At 35.6% G+C, this 18,340-nt stretch overlaps 2 protein-coding genes and 1 non-coding gene across 6 annotated transcripts in view; 1 reads left to right on the top strand and 2 right to left on the bottom strand.

Annotated features, from left to right (window-relative positions):
* Positions 1-18,340, bottom strand: part of ACAD11 (acyl-CoA dehydrogenase family member 11) — a 78,827-nt gene that overhangs the window by 26,012 nt on the left and 34,475 nt on the right. The window contains exons 12-13 of one of the 3 annotated variants that reach the window (XM_045538807.1): positions 17,393-17,500; positions 16,236-16,334 (exon numbers count right to left, since the gene is read on the bottom strand). The exons of 1 other annotated variant lie outside the window; for it this stretch is intronic. In XM_045538807.1, coding sequence (XP_045394763.1) covers positions 16,236-16,334; positions 17,393-17,500 — 207 coding nt within the window. The remainder of the gene's footprint in view (positions 1-16,235; positions 16,335-17,392; positions 17,501-18,340) is intronic. One more of the 3 variants, XM_045538811.1, reaches the window with a different exon arrangement.
* Positions 9,273-14,521, top strand: ACKR4 (atypical chemokine receptor 4). Of its 2 annotated transcripts, XM_045538841.1 has the most exons (4): positions 9,273-9,286; positions 9,726-9,756; positions 10,502-10,626; positions 13,379-14,521. In XM_045538841.1, the coding sequence occupies exon 4, from the start codon at positions 13,388-13,390 to the stop codon at positions 14,438-14,440; it is 1,053 nt and encodes a 350-aa protein (XP_045394797.1). In that variant the 5' UTR covers positions 9,273-9,286; positions 9,726-9,756; positions 10,502-10,626; positions 13,379-13,387; the 3' UTR covers positions 14,441-14,521. The 2 variants fall into 2 exon arrangements, with proteins under 2 accessions (XP_045394797.1, XP_045394807.1); XM_045538851.1 differs by lacking the exons at positions 9,273-9,286; positions 9,726-9,756 and having other exon boundaries at positions 10,408-10,626.
* LOC123631064 lies at positions 16,753-16,859 on the bottom strand. The gene has a single exon (XR_006732942.1). It is a non-coding gene; the product is annotated as a U6 spliceosomal RNA (small nuclear RNA).

The raw sequence follows: 18,340 nt of genomic DNA on the forward strand, positions 1-18,340 counted from the left end.
ACTACACATCAGATAAAAGACTGATAACAAGAATCTATTTAGAACTCAGGAAAATCAGCAAGAAGAAATCAAACAATCCTATCAAAAAATGGGCAAAGGACATGAATAGAAATTTTTCAAAAGAAGACATAACAATGGCCAAAAAACGTATCAAAAAATGCTCAACATCCCTAATCATCAGGGAAATGCAAATCAAAACCACAATGAGATACCACTTAACTCCGGTGAGAATGGCCTTTATCAAAAAATCCCAAAACAACATGTGTTGGCGTGGATGCGGAGAGACAGGAACACTCATACACTGCTGGTGGGAATGCAAACTAGTGCAACCCCTATGGAAAGCAATATGGAGATACCTTAAACAGATTCAAGTAGACCTACCATTTGATCCAGCAATTCCATTATTGGGCATATACCCAGAAGAACAAAAGTCATTCTTTAACAAAGACACCTGTACCCGAATGTTTATAGCAGCACAATTCACAATCGCAAAGATGTGGAAACAACCCAAGTGCCCATCAATCCACGAATGGATTAGTAAACTGTGGTATATGTATACCATGGAGTACTACTCAGCTATAAGAAATAACGATGATACGACATCTCTTTGGTTCTCCTGGAGAGAGCTGGAACCCATTATACTAAGTGAAGTATCCAAAGAATGGAAAAACAAGCATCACATGTACTCACCAGAAAACTGGTTTCCCTGATCATCACCTAAATGTACATCAGGGAAGGATACCAATTGGATATCAGACTGGGATGGGGGGGTGGGGGGAGGGGATGGGTGTATGCCTACATGACGAGTGCGTTGCGCACCCTCTGGAGAATGGTCATGCTTGAGGGTGCAGACCCGGGGAGGTGGGGGGGGAGGGGATCGAGGTATGAATACATGGTGAGTGCCAGGCGCACTGTCTGGAGAGTGGGAGCGGACACGCTTGGGACTCTGACTCGGGGGGATGGGCGGGACAGGGACAATGTATATGACCTGAACTTATGTACCCCCATGATGAGCTGAAATAAAAAAAAAAACAAAAAAAAAACAAATATGTTAGGCAAAATTCTCTCTCCCATTTTTGTCCCCCAAATATGTGACTTAGTGTCTGTACTATGTAAGAGCTAGAGAGAAAACCATTTTCTCCACCCCTCTGGGCATTTTTAACATAACCTTATTACTAAATCCGGTTGTTTCAAACAAAATAAAATATAAAACTATTACATTGAAAAGGAATGAATTTGTTTTTTGTTAAAAGAAAAATGCAAGCATTTTAATAAAGATAAGAAAAATGTAAAATTATTCAAATAGATCACTTTATTATGCCTTGAAAAGTCTGCAGTGTATCCACTGACATTATACAACAAAGGTCCTTAATTCAGCTTACATACAGTACTTTTATATCAATCAATAATTAATGGAAGTTTTAGAATTTCTAGAGTTTGTTCTTCTCTTAAATGGCAATCTTTCCCTCTGTTCTTTTGGAACTTCAATTACACATACTTCAAGATTTTTGACTAAAGACTCCCTAAAACTGTTCATTTCTTTCAATCTTCTCTTAAAATTGGAAATTTTTATTGGTTTAGCTTCAGGGTCATTAACTCTATTCTCTGTCATCTCTGCTATGTTATTAAGTCTAGTCAGTGAATTTTTTTCAAATATTTTACTTTTAAGTTCTGATATTTATACTTGGTTCTTTTTTATGTTTTCTATTTCCTTCTAGTATTTACTATCTTTTTATTTTTTTGACCTTATTGAGCAAATTTATAGAAGCTGCCTTAAGTCCTTGTCTGATAATTCCAACATCTGAATCATTTGAGTGATGCCCTTTTCCCTTGAAAATGGGTCATGTTTGCTTATTCTTCCCTTGTTGAATAATTTCAGATTATATTCTTGACATTGTAATTCTTTTGTTTTGAAACTGAATTCTGTCATGTTCCTCCACAGAGTGTTGATAAACTTAGGCAGAGTAAAACTGCAGAGTCCGTCTCAATTTAGGTGGGTAGGAGATCAAATTTCAATGTAGTTTTTGTTATTTAGCTGCAAGGTGCTTTGAGTCTGCCCTGTGCATGACTTTAATTTAGGAGTCAGCCAGAGATCTGGGCAAAGTTTACACAAGAAATCTGGAGTTCTGCTTTTCTGGTTTTCTCCTTTCTAGGAATACCCACGAACTCCCTCATTTTCCAGCAGTGATGGCTGCCTTAGACACTGTCCTCTAGTTTCTCAGGACACAAGAGACCTGAGTTTTCTAGAGAAGCTTCAGCTTTCCCATACCACACCATATCCTCAGGCTAAAGTCTAAAAATGGAAAACTCACCTATTGCCTGTCTCATCTTCCAAATTTTGATTTCCCTAAAAAATCAGCTTGCTTTTGTTCACTCCCCAGAGGATTTCAGGCAGTTATTTTTTGTAGCATTTTAGTTATTATATGTGAGAAGGTTAATCTTAAGCACTTATTCCACCACACCGGCAGTGAAACTGCCCTAGAATTCTCACCTTTAAACTCTGCCAAAAGCCAGATCTTCACTTATCCAGTGTGACAGTTTCTTATATATTCATGTATATTTGAATACAAATATATATTTGTATTCATGAAAAATACATGAATTATATTTATCAGCTGGAGTTTAAGAACTGCAATGCTCACTTCAAAATATGGTCATATAAGAAGCAGAATTAGAAATCTCAGAAAAGCTCTAAAATTTCAAAACTAAGAGCTTAAAATTGTAAGCTCCTCAATTATTCTGTACTATGAATAACACATGTAAAGTAAAATAGTTACAATTAAAATACAATTGTTTAAAACCATTACTTATAATTTGACTTCCTTCAAATTTAATGGAATTTACTTTTTAGTCAGTTCTAAAATGACCATTCTCATTTGGACTAATGAGAGAAGATCCCCCATTTACATATTTCAAAGTTAACTTTTGAAAATCTCAAATATTTGTCATATTCTTCATGGTGAGTCTACTTGACTATCCTTATTTTACTGAAACATGTCTGAATTTCAAAATTGTGTATCATTATTTATATTTGCAAGAGTATATCCTTTTGATTTTTTTTTTCTTTTTTGCAGACAGGGTCTTGCTCTGTCACCCAGGCCTGGAGTGCAGTGGTGTGACCATAGCTCACTGCAACCTTCAACTCCTGGCTCAAGCAATCCTCCTGCCTTAGCCTCCAGAGTAGCTGTGACTATAGGTGTGTGCCACTGCACCTGGCTAATTTAAAAAAAAAAAAATTTTGTAGCGACGGGGTCTCGTCATGTTGCCTAGGCTGGTCTCAAACTCCTGGCCTCAAGTGAGCCTCCCACTAGGATTACAGGCATCAGCTAGAACGTCTGGCTGTCCTTCTGATTTTTATAGGTGGTAATAGGTAAAATATGCTATGGTCTGAGTGTTTGTGCCCCTCACCCCCCACTGAATTTATATGCTGAAATCCTAAACCACAAGCTGATGGTATTTGGAGGTGGAGCTTTTGGCAGGTAATTAGGTCTCAAAGGAGGTAATTAGGTGGTTAAAATGGGATTAGTGTCCTTATAAAAGAGGCTCCAGGGAGCTTGGTCACCCCTTCTACCATATGAGGATACAATAAGAAGGTGCCATCTATGAAACAAAAAGCAGGCCCTCCCCAGACAATGACTTTAATGGGGTGCCTTGATCTTGGACTTCTCAGCCTCTATATCCAAGAGAAACAAATTTCTGCTGTTTATAAACTACCCAATTTATGGCATTGTGTCATAATAGCCTAAATGGACTAAGCCAAAAAATGAATTTCACTAATCTGAGTACCAACCCAAAGAAAACTAGGATGATTGAATAGCAGATGATACTTACATTTCATTGTGGATCTTAGCTAGAATTCCTTATCTGAAAATGCTCAGTTGGGGGAATTTTTTACCTTTGATTGGTCCTGGCTGAGCAATGATATACAATCATGCTTTGACTCTTAGTTAGAAATTATAGACGAAGAATCTTTTACAGAGTGGCTCATTTCTAATTTTTCAACTGCATAATTTTCTACTTGGGGCTGTCTTTGAAGTTTTAGCTGTGGGAAGCCTTGGCCAGTGCCTAGAGGCCTGCAGGCTAGGCTGAAGGGTTGAGGAGACTTGCCCCAAATAATGCATTGCCTCCTTGGTGAGCATAATTCTGAAAATCAGATTAGGACATAATGGCATGGTTTTTGGGTTCGTTTTCATTAGAAATCTTTTCTAAGATTTCTAGGCTGAAGGGTTGGGGAGACTTGCCCCAAATAATGCATTGCCTCCTTGGTGGGCATAATTCTGAAAATCAGATTAGGACATAATGGCATGGTTTGGGGTTCATTTTCATTAGAAATCTTTTCTTTCTCTACTTTTCATCCTGGCAATCAAGAACATTTTGGGTAAATCTTTTAAGATTTCATGATGCTAGATAACCAGAAGCTGAATCCTTCAAAAGTAAAATCTCCTGTTCAATTCCTTTAAACCATGGTCCAAAGCCTTGTTTTTCCAATATACAGAATATATACTTTTTTCTCTAATATTTCCCAATATATTTCTTGCCTTGTCCTTTCTATCATAAAAAACTGTTGCCACAGCCTTATATAAAGTGCCCAACAGATTTCAGATCTCAGGTAAATTTTGAAGAAACTCACAAAACAGGCAAATAATTCTTTGACTCTGTCTTTCTTAATCTAATATGGAGAACAATTCAGATTCTAAACAAAACAAAACAGAACAAAAAAAAAAAAACCTCCCAACTTGGCTCTCTTTTTGTGATCATTAAGTAGAGGAAGTAAGGGTGAATACATAGTTTGTAGAATTTGAAATATTTGTATTTAACCTTGATGTTTCAGAAAAATGAGAAAAACCCTTCACAAATATATCATCTCCTCTTAGCTACAAGCAAAATTTGGCAGGTGCAGTAGTTGAAATGCCCTTCTTTTAAAGAGAGTTTTTGTTCTTTTATATCATTTTAGTTAATGAACAGGATACCAATGTCATAAATGAAATATATTAGAGGAAATATGAATAGACCAGAGAGTATTTAAACATATCAGCTGTATCACAGGCCTTCATGAATGAAAACAGATGGTATAGATAAAATAATTTTGTTTTTAATCCAGACTCTGTGGTATTTCAAGACTATTCAAGTGCCAGGATTATGTCAGGCTGAAAATTATATCTCCCTAATATTTGCTGATGATTTTTAATTTCTTAAGCTCCTACAACCACATGATTATCAAACAAAATCATTTTCTAACAAAAGGAAAGATGACAGGTGGAGAAAAACATGACCATTGGGTATGGATGTGGTTGGTCTGTAACAATTAAGAAAGTGATGTAAACAGTTATATGATATGAAGCAAAGTTAGCTATCCACAAAATCTCAAATTTTTTTTTTAACCAACATTGAATTTCTAAGGTGGGATGTTTAAACCTCATTTAGTTTTAGCTTTTACTAACAATTCAAATTGGAATAAAAAACAAACCATTATGAGTTAAATACCATTTAACAGTAAAATTTCCACTTGTTAAAAAAAGGTTTATCATACAATCCCACAGTTAAATTAAAAAACAATTCCATGTGTTCTCATGGAACATGTGTTATTTTTAAAGGGGGAAATATCCTTTGAAATTCACTGAATCCACCTCTAGCTTTGTATCTACATAACATATTTTAAAAATGTTATATGCTGCTGTTATTGCTATTGTTACAGATTATGGTTGGATCAAAATAAATTCCAAATAGATCAGAGTTGAAAATTTTAAAAAATTTAAGTAATCAAGTCCCAAAATACTAGAAGAAAAATAATCTAATGCTTATCAAATCTCTGGGTGGGAAAGAATTTTAAATATTAAAAATGAGGCTGGGTGTGGTGGCTTATGCTTGTAATTTCAGCTCTTTGGGAGGCTGAAGCAAGAAGATCATTTGAGGCCAGGAATTCAAGACCAGTCTGGGAAACATAGTGAGAACTTGTCTCTACAGCAAATAAAAAAATTAGGCAGGTGTGGTGGCGCACACCCGTAGTCCCAGCTAATCAAGAAGCTGAGGCAGGAGGATTGCTTGAGCCCAGGTGTTTGAGGCTGCAGTGTGTGATGATCACGCCATCATGATCAAGCATTCCAGCTTGGGTGACAGAGTGAGACCCTGTCTCTAAAGAAAAATAAATAAATAAGTAAAAAATGATAAATGAAATCAAAATAAAAAGATAAATGGTTTGTCTACATAAAACTCTTATACATTAAAAAACAAAATTAAGAAGCAAAAAAGAAATAATTTTGGGAAAATATTTCAACATTTATGACAAAATGTATACAACAGTATATCCCTAGAACAAAAAGAACACAGAAAATCAGTGTAAAGATGGGGAAAGAACACAATGGCAAAAAGAGAACCTAAGAATAATGAAAGAGATTTTTAAGAAGTGTTTAATGTTACTTTTAATCAAATAAATGCAGAGTAGAGCAATAATGAAATGTTATTTTACCTTATTAACTGGCAAAGATAATATACAACAGCAGTTTATTATCCAGTATTTTACACGGGGCAGGCAAGATGAGGGTAAGGGGTACTGAATCTGCTACAAGTCATTTAGAAAGCAAACTGGTAGTAAAACAGCACATTCTATTGGCAAGGTTTTAGGGAAACAGGCATTTCTTGGAGGGAGAAGAATTGTACTCTCTATGGAGTACAATTTGGCAGTACCCAACAAAATTACAGATTTACTTAGTCTTTGACCCATCAATCCAACTTTTGGGATTTGTCCTACAGATATAGCTGGCTGTTCCTGTATGAAATGACAGATGCACAAGATTATTCATTGCAGTAGTATTATTTGTATTTGCAAAGAATTGGTCATAAATCAATGTCCACCAATAGGATACTGTTGAAATATACTGTGGGCTGTCCACATAACAGAACTTTTCTAGAAAGAATAAGGAAGCTTTCTATGCACTGATAAGAAAGAACTCCAGGATTACTATTCAGTGTGAATAGTAAGAATGCTATCTCTTGTGAAAGGAAAACCAGAAATAGTTATGTATGATTAGACACATTCTTCAACATTCTTCAGTGAAATTAGATTAAGTTCAGTTTCCCACAATATCTACAAAGATGCTTTCCATAACATAATTTGTAATAACAAAAGAATGGAAACAATCTAAAAGTCCTATAAGAGGAGAACAGTAAAGCAAATTACTAAAACCCATAAACAAAACAATTATTTAGCTACTAAAAATGTCACTTAGAGTGAGTTTGGAATAACTTAAGCATTATGCTTAAGCAAAAATGTAGAGTAAAAAAACTCACATTCAATGTGAATTCAATATGTAGTATGGACACTAAAGAGAAATCATAAGATTATCTAAATTACCTCAATACCTAGCTCAATGTCAATGATATTTTCAGTGAATAATATAGTACATAGTTTGGTCAGATTGCTTTACAAACATATCACTGAGCGAAAAGACACTACAAGAGGAAGGATGAGAAATAAGTATAAGGAGGGAGATTCTTTAGGAACAAGGGACATTGCTGTGTCAGGGCAGGGCAGAGTAGAAGACCATTTATAGTGAGCAGCAAATTGGAATCATAAAGACTCCGTTCTTAAGGATTTGAGATGTGGAAGAGAGGTACAGAAAAAAAAAAAACACACAGTAAAGAAACATCAAGTAAGTACTTTGAAAAGTTGTCTAAGGTGAGTCAATGCCTCTCCCTATCCTCAAAGCTATGTGATGGCCTTTCATATTTTGTCAAATCTCCCGTGTTAACACCATCTGCCCTGGTTCTGTCAGGAGAAGAGGAAAATACATGAAAAGGACAGTCAGTGAGCTAGTTTCACTGTGATTCATACACAGCATTCATACACAACATGCATACACATGCTACCAGGAGCAGCAGCTCAAACCTGATATCCTTTATGCCTTAAAGGCTGGGTGTGTATTTGAGTTATCAAAAATGACACACAAACTCAACAGATGTAAAGATTATAACATTATAACTTATTTACAAGAAAAGAATCCTATTTACAATAAAGTATGTGGTGGTTGGGGTGGGGTAAATGAAAGGGATAGATACTTTCAAATCCATACAACAGTATAAAGATTTATAATATATGACATCATGAAATAACAAAGATGTATAAGAGATAACAAAATGGAAATATTAATAGATAAGACTGAAGATCTGAATTCAATATTCCAGCTTCGTTGCTAAATTTGTATATCTGTGGAGGATAAGTTACTTAAAAATTGATTGATTGACTGATTGATTCATATATCTATTATTCATTAAGCTGGTACCATGAATAAGGCACCAAGCTAAATGTTGAGGATACAGCATCATACAACATAGCTGTAAAGGACAGGAACATTTTAATAAGTACTAAAAATAGAGTGATACGGTACTATAGGAGTAAAGAGTAGGTATATCTGATCTAATCTAGAAGGGTTACAGAAGGCTTCCTGGATTAATTAATGTTAAGGTCAGACCTGAATCTGAACTGTCAATAGGCGCTAGGGACCTAAAGTAGAGTGGAAGGAGTATTCTAGACAGGAGTAATAGCATTCGCCAAGGCCCACAAGTCAGTATTGAGTATCATATAGATAGATCAAAGGGATTATGTAATTGATAATTATGGAGGCTGCAGTTATAGACCAGTCATTAAAGAACTATAATATAACAGGGCAGGTAAAATGAAATAATAACCAAAAGGAACAGTAGGATTTTTTATTAATTCAAAATAGTTATTGAGTACCTATTATGTGCCAAGCACAATTCTAAACACTTGAGATAATGAACAAAGCAAACAAAAGTCCCTGTTCTGATGAAGCCTATATTCTAATACAGGGTGAGAGACAACAGATAGCAAACATAATATAAATGATATGGTGTCTTAGAACATGTTAAGTGCTATAGGTAAGGTGGATTGGGAATCCAGGTGGGTGAGAGGTATTTTAAATAGAGTAGTCAAGGAGCGCTTCAGTGAGCAGGTGGCGAGTGGGCAGAGATTTGAAACAGATGAGGGAGTGAACCTTGGAAATATTAAGAGAAAGCACATTCCCGGCAGACAGAAGAGCCAGCACAAAAGTCCTGATCAGGATATGCCTGGTATGCTCTAAAACAGCAAGCAGATGGGTGTGGCAGAACCACCAGGTACAGGGGCGAGTAGCATGAAATGAGGTCTGAGAGGCAGTGAGGGATGGAGGCAGACCTTCTGGGATGTTGTAGGCTACTATGAGAATTCAGTGGAGGGTTGTTCTTTCACCTCCTCCTGCGCTAATATATCGAAGAGCAAGAAGAATAAGAGGTAAGAGAAGGGGAAAGACCAAATGGCCTAGCCAGGGCAGGGATAACATTAATAGCAGTATTCTTCAGCTGGGAGCAAGAGATTAGAGGAATGAGTAACCACGGTAAGGAGAAGAGATGCCTCTTTTAGAAGAACTGTAGTAGAGCCTGCTCAGGAGCTCTAATTATGCTCATCTCGTAGTAACTTTGTATTCAGTGACTTTATCTCGGTAGCTTGAAATTGGCTGTGATGGGAATATTTATAACATGGAAAATAGCAAATGCCACAAATCCAGGAACTTTTTTCTTGGTGAGCTAGTTTAGCTGCATGCCAATGATGCTTTCTCAAAGAGTGGTGGATAATTAGAAGGAGAAGTTGGCTGTACCCTCAGACATATAGTAAGGGACCATAAAGGAAGATGAAGGCCCTAATGAACCTCCTTTTTTTGTGAATCCACAAGAAGATTAGAACAACTGCTTGGAGAAAAAATGGTATGTATAGGTCTGAAATAACTTCTGCAGGTGGTGACTGAGCCTAACCTTGCATGAGAAAATAAATAAAGCAACTGCCATGCAAATGTGAGGAGAGTCAAGTTCAAATAGACCATGAGGGCCAAATCTGTATAAATTTCTCTTCTTTCTTTAACTTTCATTTGTTTGGAAGCACAGGAAAAATGAACAGCCTTCTCAAATCAAAGGGTTTTGAAGGTTTTGTATTCTGGTCTTTGGAAAAAGAGGTTACAAGAAAGCAAGAGAGTTTAAAGCCACGGGGAAAGGCACACTCTAGGACAAGGATAGAGAAAGAATAGCCAGCAATAGTCTATTTAAGTAAAATATTAAATAATGTCATAAAAATATTGAATTCTACCATAAATGCCTAATGATTACTCATAATTTAGTCTTTAAAAGATAATTTTCTGTGTTAAAATCAGTTTTGTTTTCTTTCCTAGATGAAAGAACTTTAGGGAATATTTCTTTAGATGCTATTCACAAGTGCTTGTTGGCTGGCTGGCTGTTCTTGGGTGGATTCTCCTTTTGGTTTAGCAGTCAGTTGCTTAGCTGCAGGAACTTTCTTGCTCTCTTTGGCTAAGCAGAAACTCTGAAACATCTGTAGTTTTTGAAAGAAGATGGAATTCTTTCAAATTTGTAACCTAGAACACTTGAGAAGTTGGATTTAACTTCACAGGATAATTTTACATAAAGTAAAAGATCAAGTTCTCACAAGGTTGAATTTCAGGAAACCCTTTTTGGATGCAAGATAAAGGCGGGGTATAAAGTGAAAACAAAAGTATTCGGAGTAAGAGAGGTCATTTGATTTTACTTTCTGCACTCAACGCTGCTCCTCTCTGCTGACTGAAACAGGTTGGTTCTTTCTTTCTTTTTTTCATTGTGACTTGGATATGACTTTTCTTTAAAGCCCAAAGACTTTGTATATTTACCTATATAGAGGGAATCTTGATGCATAAAAGTTTAAATGCTTACATGTGCAGAAAAGAGTTATTTGAGAATAATTGTACACATGAACCTTAAAATGAAAATCTGAATATAGCAAGAAGAAAATATGATTTTAAATACCATTAGTTGTCTGTAAAACTTTGTTAATGAGAAAATAGATTTTGCTATACCTTTTTTTCTTTCTTTTATACTAGTTTTTTGTTGTAATAATAAAGATATTTAAATGTTTTTGTATATCTACCAGAAAGATCATTTCTGTGAATAATTTCCTTTCCTACATTTATTTATTCACATTTTTAGTAAGATTAATTCTTACTTAAAAATACCCTTCCTTAATATAATATCTGGCCATATCATTGCTTATTATCAGGTTTAAGATTTCTGTGATGAAAGAGAACAAAGTTCATATTGTGTTAATAATTAATACATAAGAAAATGAAGACCAGAGTAGTCTTCAAGGTTGGAACTTTTAAAATAACTTTAAAGTTAAAAATAGTCATTTTAAATAGTTAGCACCTGGGTTTTACATAAATAATAAAAGCAGTTCTATGTGGTATCTTTCTCAGAACCTTCTTTGCTTTACTTATTCAGAAAGAGTTGGCAAGTATAAGAATGTTCTTTTGAAAATGTACCATAAATTGGCACACTGTTTTAAAAATAATATTCTTATTGTTGATTCTGTAAGAATATTTGAGATTCTTCAAAGGATAAAAATAAAGGAAGATAGAAAGGCTAAAGGAAAAGGAAAACAAAACTCAGCACTAGAATAAAAACATTGAAAGTCATTATTATATACATTTTAAAACTTGTGAATTCTGTACAAGTTTATCTTAATATTATAGGGTGCTAATAGTCAATATACTAGTATAATAACTTAATGTTGAGACAGAAGATTCCCAGCATATCATCTATCAATTCTAGAGTAACAGCTTTACATTTTCTGGCAAAACCTTTAGTTTGACAAATATTTACTGGGCAGCCAATGTGTGCCAGACATGTTAATAAGGTTTTAATTACAAACACAAATCAAATAGGTCACATTTTTGAGAACTTAGAGCCCAGATGGACAAGGTTAGTCTGGGAAACATATCTTTTCCAGAGGATGGGATCAGTTCTCTGAGAGGGATGGAGAGATTGTATTACATCAGGAAAATCTTCTAGGGACATGACACCAAGTTAATTAAGTAGGAATTGGCCCTTCAAGGGAAGGGCAGAAAGTAAAATGACAGATAAAGGAACAGAATGAACAATGAGGTAGATAGGTGCTGCAGCACGGTGTGTGCCAGTCAACTGCTGGCCAATCAGCCCTATCACTGCCTGCGGGTGGGACACAGAATAGGGAGAGGTGACAGGAGCCACGGTGGCACCACATTATGAAGGGAGTCTTGGGGATCATGCTAAGGAGCCTGGATTATGTATTTCAGTTGAAGCAACGTGATTATGCATTTCAGGTGAAGCAAGGTGTCTTCCAGGTGAGGAACTGAGCAGGGGCATGACAGATTGGCAATTTAGAGATAGAATATTCTGCTGGAAAAATGTTTTTGACAAGGAGGTGGTAAGAAATAACAACAGTAGGGTACCAGTTAGGAAGATACCATAGTAGCCAGGTGAGAAACATGATGGTCGGATTGTGCAGATGTGTGGAAGAATGCAGATTAAAAGGAGGAGATAGATTCAAGACCTATTTGAAAGGTAGAATCAGAATTTAGGGACTTCCTGGAAATTAGGAATGAAGGTAAAAGAGATGTCAATCATGGGGCAGGCTTACAGCCTAGATGACTAGGGGATAATGGTGCTGCCAAAATAACAATATAAATAAGTGAGTAGTGACAGGTTTTAGAGGGAAGTTGACTAGAGGAGACCTTGTTTTATAAAAGCCAACTAGTGAAATTCAAAACACATGCTGAGAATATTTATTTATTTAAATTAAATTTATAAATAAATAACATAAAAATAAAATGAATTTATTTTAAGTAAATAAAACATTTAAATTTTTATCTAATTTATTATAGGTATACTCTATAAGACTCATAAAATTACATATGTAAAGATTATAATATTTTTTATTCTTTTTAGTTGAAATCTAAGTTTTCATATTTTAAAAACAATTTTTACATAAAAGTCTTCACTTTTATTTAAGATTTAGTGCTTAAGAAAATTTCCCGGGGCATTTTACTTATCATCACAGCTCCTGCCCACAGAATTGTAAAAACAAAGGATGAGTAACTAATCTTGGAGTTATAGTCCAGTGTGGCTCCAATTAAAGCATTTTAAAGAGTGGCACTGTCACTACCCACTTATTTATACAGTTATTTGGCAGCCCCATTATCCCCTAGTCATCTAGGCTGTAAGCCTGTTCTATTCTTGACTTCTCTCTTACCTTCATTCCTAATTTCCAGTAAGTCCCTAAGCTCTGATTCTACCTTCCAAATAGGTCTTGAATCTATCCCTTCCTTTTAATCTGCATTCTTCCACACATCTGCACAATCCGACCATCATGTTCCCCACCTGGTAGCTTCAGGCTCACATATGTTACAGCAACAATCTATTCTCTAGGGGAAGAACAAAACACATGCTGGATAAAAACTGTTTTCTTTTAAGCAATTTTAAAGTGAGTATACTGTTTTGTTTTGTTTTGTTTTGTTTTCTTGCCATCTAGATAAGAGCCATGGCTTTGGAAGACAACCAGTCAACAGATTACTATTATGAGGAAAATGAACTGAATGGCACTCATGACTACAGTCAGTATGAAATGATATGTGTTAAAGAAGAAGTCAGAAGATTTGCAAAAGTTTTTCTCCCTGTCTTCCTCACAATAGCTTTCATCATTGGACTGGCAGGCAATTCCATAGTAGTGGCAATTTATGCCTATTACAAGAAACTGAGAACCAAAACAGATGTGTACATCCTAAATTTGGCTGTGGCAGATTTACTACTTCTATTCACTCTGCCTTTTTGGGCAGTTAATGCAGTTCATGGGTGGATTTTAGGGAAAATGATGTGTAAAGTCACTTCAGCCTTATACACAGTAAACTTTGTCTCTGGAATGCAGTTTCTAGCTTGTATTAGCATAGACAGATATTTGGCAGTAACTAAAGCCCCCAGTCAATCGGGAGTGGGAAAACCATGTTGGATCATCTGTTTCTGTGTTTGGATGGCTACCATCTTGCTGAGTATACCCCAGCTGGTTTTTTATACAGTAAATGACAATGCTAGGTGCATTCCCATCTTTCCCCACCACCTAGGAATATCAATGAAAGCATCTATTCAAATGTTAGAAATCTGTATCGGATTTGTAGTACCCTTTCTTATTATGGGGGTGTGCTACTTTATTACAGCAAGGACACTCATCAAGATGCCAAATATTAAAAAATCTCAACCCCTCAAAGTTCTGCTCACAGTGGTTATAGTCTTCATTGTCACTCAGCTGCCTTATAACATTGTCAAGTTCTGCCGAGCCATAGACATCATCTACTCCCTGATCACTGACTGTGACATGAGCAAACGCATGGACGTGGCCATCCAAATCACAGAAAGCATTGCACTTTTTCACAGCTGCCTCAATCCAATCCTTTATGTTTTTATGGGAGCCTCTTTTAAAAACTACATTATGAAAGTGGCCAAGAAATATGGGTCGTGGAGAAGACAGAGACAAAATGTGGAGGAGATTCCTTTTGATTCTGAGGGTCCCACAGAGCCAACCAGCACTTTTAGCATTTAAATGTAAAACCGCTCTGCCTTTTGCTTGGATACACATGAATGATGCTGCTTCCTCAGATAAAACATCTGCGTTATTCTGAAACTCAAATCTCAAACACTGTGCTTGCAACTTATAACAAAGAGGGGGAGAATGGAAGCCAACAAGAAGAGGAAATGAAATACTAACTGTACAAAATAAGAAAATTAATATTAACAATACAGGAAAATAGTAATAGGCATAAATCAATAAAACACTATTTTATAAAGAGGAAGTTCTTTGTGTTGATGGGATGGTTTTGTATCTTGATTGCAGGAGTAGTTACACAAATCTATACATACATGTGATAAAATGACACAGAACTACATACACATATTGTACCAATTTCAATTTCCTGGTTTTGATATTATGCTATAATTATGTAAGATGGAACCATTGGGGGAAACTGGATAAAAGGTACCTGAGATCACTCTGTACTATCTACACAACTCCCTGTGATTTTATAATAATTTCAAAATAAAAGAAGTTTTTTTTTTTTTTTTTTGAGACAGAGTCTTGCTTTGTTGCCCAGGCTAGAGTGAGTGTCGTGGCATCAGCCTAGCTCACAGCAACCTCAAACTCCTGGGCTTCAGCGATCCTACTGCCTCAGCCTCCCGAGTAGCTGGGACTACAGGCATGTGCCACCATGCCCGGCTAATTTTTTTCTATATATATATATTTTAGTTGGCCAGATAATTTTTTTCTATTTTTAGTAGAGACGGGGTCTCGCTCTTGCTCATGCTGGTCTTAAACTCCTGACCTCGAGCGATCCACCCGCCTCGGCCTCCCAGAGTGCTAGGATTACAGGCATGAGCCACCGCGCTCGGCCTAAAAGAAGTTTTTAAGAAGGAAAAAACTCCCACTATGCTATAAGTTAGGCCATCTAAAACAGATTAATAAGGAGGCTCATGTTAAGAGGCATGTATAATTATTTTTAATTATCTAAATTTTCATATAAGAACGATTTACCTGTATAATATTGGTACCTGAATAACTATGCAGCAAATTTGTTTTTTCCTGTTTTTAAAATTTTAAGTAATTTTATAAAATCACAGAAAGAAAAACAACCAAAATAATACATAATAAGCTTTTCGGACCCTTTCAATACATTGCTGGCAAGTTCTTAAACATATAATTTGCTTCTACGATGTCAACTTTCTTTGGTAATAACTGGTTATCCTGAAAAATGCTAGGTTTATCATGTGTACTCTCGAAGCAATCCTCAGATTATCATATTTATCTAGGTTCAAATTTGTATAACTTCCTAAAGAACTCATCCATTTATGTAAGTCTATGACTGAGGATTGAGTACAAGATATATTGTCCTATGTGTAAAATGTCCTATTTTTCATTTAAACTCTTGTATTTTTAAGTAATGAAAATATGTACCACAATAAATTATTTTTAATAACATATACAGCTTATCTTTACAAAACAACTGCATGTAAATTATTATAACCCATGTAATATGCCTCTATTAAAATTAAATTTTAATAGAAATTACATTGTTCAAAAATAGCTTTCACTAATGAATTTTATCTTTCAAACTGTAAAAAAAATGGTATGTTTTCTGTTTTAAAATAAACATCACCTAATCAAGACATGTTATTTTAAAATTTCTTTTCCTTTTAACTATTTCTAAATTTGAAAATGCTTAAAAAGGAAGAATTTAAAGAATTATTATCATGACTAATAACTAAGTATACTAGCATTATTCTAGCACAGCATCTGGCACAAAAGATCAACCTGTTAGGTGAAAAACTTTATGCTGAACACTCACCACTGCTCCACCATTTCTTGCCATTAATTACATAACTATTGCCATCTCGTTGGATGCTGCATTCAATATTTGTGGCATCACTTGAAGCTACATCAGGTTCTATAAATAAACAAATGTTGAATTTATAGGCAGGCAGATATCATCAGTTTACAAAAAGACTTAGATAAGGGAATGGAAATTCTTTAAGGACACAGGCATCCTTGTCTTTTTGATCTTCCTACCCTTCCCCATTCCACCCTGGTTCTCCTACTGAACACAGTAGGCATTCAATATATGTGCATTAGAAGAATGAATGAAGTATACTGAACACTGGGGATCAGTATTCTGAATTATGTTTTAGGCTTTCTTACCAATATATGACTTGGGATATAACTCACTCAGTCCTTTCTTTCCCTAACCATCAAAAGTAGATAAAAATATCATTTTCTACTTCTCACAATGGAAATCTGAACTAAATATTTGCAGGCCACATTTCCCCCACCACATAGTTTACTATTTTTTTTTTAAAATATTTTAAAAAAATATGGAACACTTCACGAATTTGCGTGTCATCCTTGCGCAGGGGCCATGCTAATCTTCTCTGTATCGTTCAAATTTTAGTATATGTGCTGCCAAAGCGAGCACCATAGTTTACTATTTTAAACAATTTCTTTTTTTTTTTTTAAAGCCGGTCAAATTTAACAGTGGGGAGTTATACACCTATCTTAAACAATTTCTAATTGCACCTTGCAAATTCCATCAGGAACGCGTTCACCAGTTTATACACTTTGGATTCTTTAAAGGCTGCTCAACACTTAAGGTCTTCAGAAAGTTTTCCACAGGACACTTAAACAACTGCTTTACTGCATGGCATTTCAAAACTGGCGAGCTCTCAATCACAGTAATCTGTACTTGTTATTGAGTACAGCTGTACTCTTCTGCTAATGCCAAAGCAGGATACCAGAAACATCATCTGGTGTTCTCCCAAAGCGGTGGAAAAATTTATTCTGCAAATTTAAAAATGCCAAAATTTAAAATCAGGCTCAAAACAAACATTCACATTTTTAGCCACAGGCAAATTTGACTGGAACAGAGCCACGACCCACGTTTCTTGAACTCATCCATAATAACTCCAGACTGACTGACTACACAAGGGGAGAAAGGTAATTTGCCTTTACCTGTCATACAGAAGCAGGAGGCAATGTCCCCTTGAAGAAGAGGCTGAAGCCACTGCTGCTTCTGTTCCTCATTTCCATAGAGGTGCAGTACCTCCATGTTCCCTGTGTCTATACAGAAGAAAAACCATTTTTTTTTTGCATTTGAAAATTTACTGTTATGAAATCCAGAATTTTATGTAGATGATACAGATATGCATCTTTTAAAAGAAAATATTTGCAACAAAAATATTTTGAAACATATAGTAAATATAATTTACAAGGATGGCATGTCATAAATATTAATAGTTACAAGTACATGGCATTTGGTACACATCCAACTTGTTCTGAATCACAGACTCTTGTCCAGTTCATTACAATGAAGCCTGGCTCTAATGAGGTCTAACTCAATTAGGATTGAAGAAAACAATTTATTGGCCTAAACTTTGTCTGCTATATTGCAAATATGCCCTTCTAGGACAATTAACATTGCTTATCTTACTAAGACTCCAGCCCTTAAGTCTATTTGCTATTCCTCAAACACACCCTGTGCTTTCTAACTTCCACACGTTTGCCTGGGCCAGGTCTTCCCTCAAGTGAAATTCTACCTATGGTTCCTTAGTAAATTTCTTCTTATGAGCCACAACCTCCTCTGCAAAGAATCTCTGATTACCCAGTCAGAAATACCTCCTTCCTCTGAATTCACATAGCAATTATTGTCTTTTTATCTTTAACATGCTGTTTTGTGCACCCCTTACCAGATAGAAAAGCACTAGATAATCTCTCAAAGATGTTAAAGACAATCTCTGCCTTGGATAGAAAACTGCAATAGATTACTTAAAAGACCCTCTCCAATCCTGGGAGGGTACTGTTTAGTACATGATACCCTGTGGTATCATCCTCAGCTAAAAAAGAATGCTTAATGTCTGCCATGGAGCAAAATGTCCTAGAAGTCTGCCTCTAATTTTCATT

This window comes from Lemur catta, chromosome 1, assembly GCF_020740605.2.
Source record: "Lemur catta isolate mLemCat1 chromosome 1, mLemCat1.pri, whole genome shotgun sequence".
In the NCBI taxonomy this organism is placed as follows: domain Eukaryota; kingdom Metazoa; phylum Chordata; class Mammalia; order Primates; family Lemuridae; genus Lemur; species Lemur catta.